This window comes from Podarcis cretensis, assembly GCF_951804945.1.
Source record: "Podarcis cretensis genome assembly, chromosome: 1".
In the NCBI taxonomy this organism is placed as follows: Eukaryota; Metazoa; Chordata; class Lepidosauria; order Squamata; family Lacertidae; genus Podarcis; species Podarcis cretensis.
The window spans coordinates 76,233,575-76,239,574 of NC_137170.1; the positions used below are offsets into that span (position 1 = coordinate 76,233,575).

Sequence of the window (6,000 nt, forward strand, 5' to 3'; positions counted from 1 at the left end):
TGAGAGAATATAAGATTAGTGGGGTTTTTGAAAGCCATTTTTGGGTGCAAAAAAACAACCCAAAACTTTATAGCCCCCCTCCCCCAAAATCACACCGGATGCAAGTTGTTGTCGTTGTTTCCCAAAGCTGTTTACCAGACAGGAAACTAATGCTCCCCCATCGCCCATAAACATTTGCTAGGGTGAAATTTGCATGCACTTCTAATGCCCAGATTTATTCAAATACTGTACTTTCAGCGCCTCAGACTAGCCAACCATTCCCTTGCTGTGTGTCACACTCGGCTTGCACAACAACCAAAAAAGAACTGTCGGCCCCTCTCTCTTCCTGCCCCCCCCCCCGTTAACTTTAAAGTTGATTGATCGAGCAGAACTTTAGAAGAAGTGAAAGCAGCCGTTACAAAACCGCACACCAAGTCAAAACCCTGGCAAGGTTTGGTATCTGTATGTTTGGCCGGTTTAGGGGCATGGAGGGTCTGCCAATAGGTGCCCGTGATGCCCAGCCCCTCTTTTCCACCCCACCAGAACTGCTTGTAAAGGGGAAGCCTAGATGCTTTAACGCGGTTCTGGCGCGCGATCCTGTGTTATTTGACGCTTTGATTTGCTTTTGCCCAAAGGAGAGCCGCCGCCGCCTCCTCCTCCCCAAACCCAAACATCGTGGCTGTTTACATCCCCTCGGTCCCAGCCTCACGGGGGACGGGGGGGGGGGACGACGGACCCCGACGCAGTCAGGTGGGCAGCCGGGAGAGCGAGCGCTGCTCCTTCCCTCCTCGCCTCTCGCGCGCGCCAGGGGAAAAAGAAGATCCGCGCGGGCTCCATGGCGAGGCTGCTCGCCTTGTTTTTGGTGGGAATCGGGAGCGGGGAAGAGGCGGCGGCGCCGCGGAAAGGGAGATATACCCAAAGCAACACACAAGCGCCCGGCTCAGCTCTCGCCACCGCCGGCGGCCGAAGCGACTCACCCAGAAGACGAAATTGAAGACGAAGAGGAGGTATTTGATGCACTTGGTGCAGCCTTCCACTCCCATCGCGGCGGCTTTCTGCAAGGATGTGGCCTGGTCTCTCGCCTTAGGAGCAGGAGGAGCTGCTGCTGCTGCTGCTGCTGCAGATGGTGGGCTCCGCTGTTGTTTTCAGGGGCACCAGCTCGCCAGGATGCTTCTCTCTCGGTTCCCGTTACCTCTCCCCTCCCTCCTTCTCTCCCTCTGACCCGGGCGCGCAGCCAGGTCCCTCCTCCTTCGCCGCCGCCGAGGAGAGAAAAGCAGCGCCCCCTCCAGGCGGATCCTCCTCCTTTCTTCATTTACCGCGGCTCCAGCCAAATGGTCACGGAGCCGCCCCCGTTCACCCCCCCCCCCGGCGGAATAAGGCCAGACCCCAAACAGGCAGGTTTTTGTAAGCTCTGGTAGGAAGAGCGATTGGCAAAACCGGGCAGCCGAGTGCACATAAGCAGCAATCTGCTGAGCCCACGTCGCAGGCCTGGTATTTATTAAAGCTTTATTATTGAAAAAAAAATAAATCTGGTGCCTGGAGTGGGGGGTGGTTTAGGGGAGAGGCCTGGGGGCCAGATGTCGAGGCATTGGGTTCCCGGGGGCCTGAGGTTCTCCATCCCCGCACTAAGCAATCGACGGGTCCCTATAGCACATTTCTAGCCCTTGTTAGTGGTGGAGGCAGATTGTCTCTTCAAATTATCTGCCCTATTTCTGAGCAGGGTTAAAAGGGAAACCATTTCAGTGAGGTTCTCCAACAGCTGCTTGGGTGTGGTCTCACCAGAGACAGTAGCACTGATTCTTCCTTTTCCAGTTTGTTTTTGCGACACTTCACATGCCAGCAGTAGCAGCAGCAACTGTGTTGATAACCTGGCCATCATTTTGCATCAGCCACACTTCTGCAGACCTGGGGCATTATTGGAGTGGGGGTAGATAGCAACTGCAAAAATATTCAGAGGACACCCTGCAAACTGACCTTTTTCTAGGAAAATGAGAGTGGTGCAAAACACTCAGAGGTTTCATCAGAGAGAGGAAATCTGAGAAATTCAGACTTTGTTCGAAGTATGTATGGGTCTCTTAAGATGAGACAGCCTGCCTTGAGTCAGTGATGGTGGTCCAACATACATTCTTTGGCTATCAATGCCAAATGGCTCCTAGGTGTGTTAAAAGATCAAAGTGCTAGGGTAAGTTTCTTGGGCAAATGCCTGGAGTCAAGACTTCATGAACCTGATGCCCTCCAGATGTTTTGGACTACAATACCTATAAGCCCCAGCCAACACAGCCATGCTCTTTTGCCCGTCAGAAAACCAGAAGGTACATTTTCCTGGGTTTTCTGCAACAAGTGTGCTTTATTTGGAACTGTGCCAGATATTCTCTTGTTTACCAGATTTTCAGTTTAAAACTGGAAACTTTGGAGGGGTGGGAATTTACCGCAGGAAAACTAGTGTGAATATTCACCTGTAATCTGATCTAGTACAGTGGTACCTTGGGTTACAGACACTTCAGGTTACAGACTCCGCTAACCCAGAAATAGTACCTCGGGTTAAGAACTTTGCTTCAGGATGAGAACAGAAATCATGCGGCGACCCCATTAGCTAAAGTGGTACCTCAGGTTAAGAACAGTTTCAGGTTAAGAACAGACCTCCAGAACGAATTACGTTCTTAACCCGAGGTACCACTATATGCTGCCAAGGGTTCCTGAGTTCTTCTCCTTTCTTCTTCCTGGGTTAATTATCCTACCCAATCAGGAATCCTGCAACAAAAAAATGATGTCACAAGAGCCCTATTCAGGCAGGATTAAAACAGGCGTGCTAGTGATGCGCCTCTTCATGTCCCTTTTCATCACTCTTATAGAAGGTGACTTTCTGCTGTTGGGAGACTCATATCCTCAGATTTTGGGAACCCTGGAAAATGGGTAGTTTCAGCTCATTTCTAATTAATTAATACATTTATACCATACCATTCCACCAAAGAGTTCAAAGTGGCATATGTGATTCTCCCACTTTCCATTTTATCTTCACAACAACCCTTTTATGTAGATTAGGCTGAGAGAGAGAGTACTTGGTCTTGAGGACACCCAGTAGGCTTCATGGCTGTGTGGAGATTTAAACCCTGGTCTCCCAGATCCTAATCTGGCATGCTAACCACTACACCATCATCATAACTCCTGACCTTCCAACATTAAGAGTATCGAATGTTTGGGCATCATTCCAGAACAGGCCTGGATGTGGAGAAATCATTGTATCCCTGGGAAGTTCCCTGGCTTTTGCTAAGAAGACTAACAGCAGTGGTGGCAGGTGCACATTGGGAATGGTAGGGCTGCAGACAAGGAGCCCAACAGGTGGAGCCAGAGTTGGTGACTGGCACAGCAGAGTAATTTAGTTTTGCTCCCATTCTCTTCCCTGCTGAGTTCTATAAATGCAACGCTGAGACTAAGGAGGTTGGAAGTTGGAAAGCAGTACCACACCTTATTCACCATCTCTGTTGAAATCCATGGGCCTTTAAAGTTTTTAACTTTGGATGGCTGGCATCCTCTGTTATGTTGGAAACGTGCTGCTGCCTAAATCAGCTTTTTTAAAAAATAAAAACACCCTACAAATTCTTCCCATGTGTGCAATCTGCCTCTCTTCCTTGCCAGATTTCAATATTTATATCCATCTATGGTGCACCATGGGGACGCAGGTGGCGCTGTGGGTTAAAGCCTCAGCGCTTAGGACTTGCCGATTGAAAGGTCGGCAGTTCGAATCCCTGCGGCGGGGTGCGCTCCCGCTGCTCGGTCCCAGCGCCTGCCAACCTAGCAGTTTGAAAGCACCTCCGGGTGCAAGTAGATAAATAGGGACCGCTTACCAGCGGGAAGGTAAACGGCGTTTCCGTGTGCGGCTCTGGCTCGCCAGAGCAGCAATGTCACGCTGGCCACGTGACCCGGAAGTGTCTCCGGACAGCGCTGGCTCCCGGCCTCTTAAGTGAGATGGGCGCACAACCCCAGAGTCTGTCAAGACTGGCCCGTACGGGCAGGGGTACCTTTACCTTTACCTTTATGGTGCACCATGCAAGTTTTTGTAAGAAAATGATGGAGAACAGGGAGGGCAAGTACAACTGCAAGTCTTCCTTCTGAAGGTATAATTACTGTCACAACCAACATGTGAACCTTTTCAAGCAGCTGGGAAAGGACACGGATGGGTGAAGTGCATGCCAGGGAAAGACATAATTTCCTACGCTGAAAAATAAACAAGGGAGGGAGTCTCTGAGTAGTTGTTGAAATACTTGGATTTGGCTAAAGTTAAAATAATTTGTGAGCTACCTGTGACTGCCGTTCTTGTTGGACAACAGAATGTAGAGAAAGGGAGTGGGCCTATTTCAAAAGCCGAGGTTACATATATCGGATTCATACAGGTATTCCAGATTAGCAACAAACAGAATTTCTCTATTGAGGCTATAATCTGATGAATGAAAGCTCTTATCAACATCTCTGCTGGTTTACAGCACCAGGGAGTAGTCTTATAGGGGCTTGTACCAGGTGGAGGGGGAAAGATGGCAGCCATCTTTTTCTTTGAACAATGACCCAGGAAGGGGGGCGGGCAGATCATAGCCCACCACACCACTTTCAGGGGCTTTTGAATTAAAAAGTTTTGAACAAGTTCTGGCAAGTGCTGTGTTTTCTAACTGCTGCAAGCATGCCTGTATTCCCATCCAAGCATGGTCTGTTGAATGTGCTCCAGGAAAGGCCTATGTCCTTTTCCATCCCTATATGACATCCCCACTTAGAGGGAATGGAGGCTAGAGAAATTGTGCGTCTTAAAGAGACCTAACCCTGACAGGGGGGATGAAGTTCACAGAAAAGTTTGGGAAGAATGATGACACAGAGATGGGCTCTCATCCAGAGAACCCAGTGTGAGAAACCTGTAGCCCTTCAGATGTTGTTGGACTATAACTCGCATCATGCTTGACTATTAGCCATATCAGGTAGGGCTGGTTCCCACCAGTTGGAGTCCAGGAACACCCCTGCTTTAATTGGACCTCTTTGTCACTGTATTTGCAGAAACTAAGTTAAAGTCTTCGATATAGTGATTCCTTCCTCGTAAGTCTTCACCCTTGGAAGTCTGCCCCCTAATTACCAGAGGAAATGCATGGTGACAAGGAGAGACTGGGCCTATAGTCGGGGACCAGTACTTTGCACATACCCAGAGACTCTGCTTTGGTTTCACCTTGCACAAATTCTCACATTCCAGAGCTGTTCATAGGATTGAAAATAGGTCAGAGTTGTGGTGCAGCTTCTTCCAATCTGTTCTTCTGGCTGGAAAATTCTGGACACTTTTTAAAGCATTCCTCCAAGGCAGGAACACAGACTAAGCAGAAGTTTTATATTTCTACCATATGAAGACAGAGGCTGTTTATGTTTAACAGTGCAAATGCTGCTGCAGTGAAACTCACCCAGAGCAATCGTGTTAAAGCAGCCCAGATTTAAAAGCCAGCATTTAAAAAGTTAATTAGCTAAATATAGTGCAGAATTTTAATGGGACTGACCAGATTGTTTTTGTTCAGTGAGTTATTTTTAAACATTTCAGGTTTTGGCCCAAAACTTGCTCTTGGTTGCACGTCAACATTTTTCTTGCTGTATAGGAAAACAATAGCAAGAAAACCAGAGACCAACAAATGAATGATGTCATACCCAGCAGAGGCGTCTCTCAAAAGGGCCAACAAAGAAAACCATCCCAGTTCCAGAGAGGATGGAGGTACAAATGGATGGATCTGTCCGTTCCAGTTTCACAGTTTTTCAGTCTTAAGCCACTTCACCACATTTCTGCAGCAGTTTGCAATATTTCTCAGAATAATTCATCAGAATTTGAGTATGTTTTTGCCTAATAATACACATGTTTGCAAGCCATTCCCCCTAAAAGAATGCCTTTTTAATGGTATTTCCATGAATACATGCAGTTTTATGCCCATTTCCCCCTAATATTATGCATCTGTATACTTTTTGTGGGGAGCTGGAGAATTACATTGCAAAATTCAAGGAAGGGCG

At 48.1% G+C, this 6,000-nt stretch overlaps 1 protein-coding gene across 1 annotated transcript in view; it reads right to left on the reverse strand.

The window, feature by feature from the left end:
- The window catches only part of CD81 (CD81 molecule), a 63,953-nt gene extending 62,744 nt beyond the window's left edge, over nucleotides 1–1,209 (reverse strand). Inside the window, exon 1 of the mRNA XM_079988007.1 lies at nucleotides 957–1,209. Coding sequence (XP_079844133.1) covers nucleotides 957–1,022 — 66 coding nt within the window. The 5' untranslated portion in view covers nucleotides 1,023–1,209. The remainder of the gene's footprint in view (nucleotides 1–956) is intronic.
- Between the last annotated feature and the right edge of the window lie 4,791 nt (nucleotides 1,210–6,000).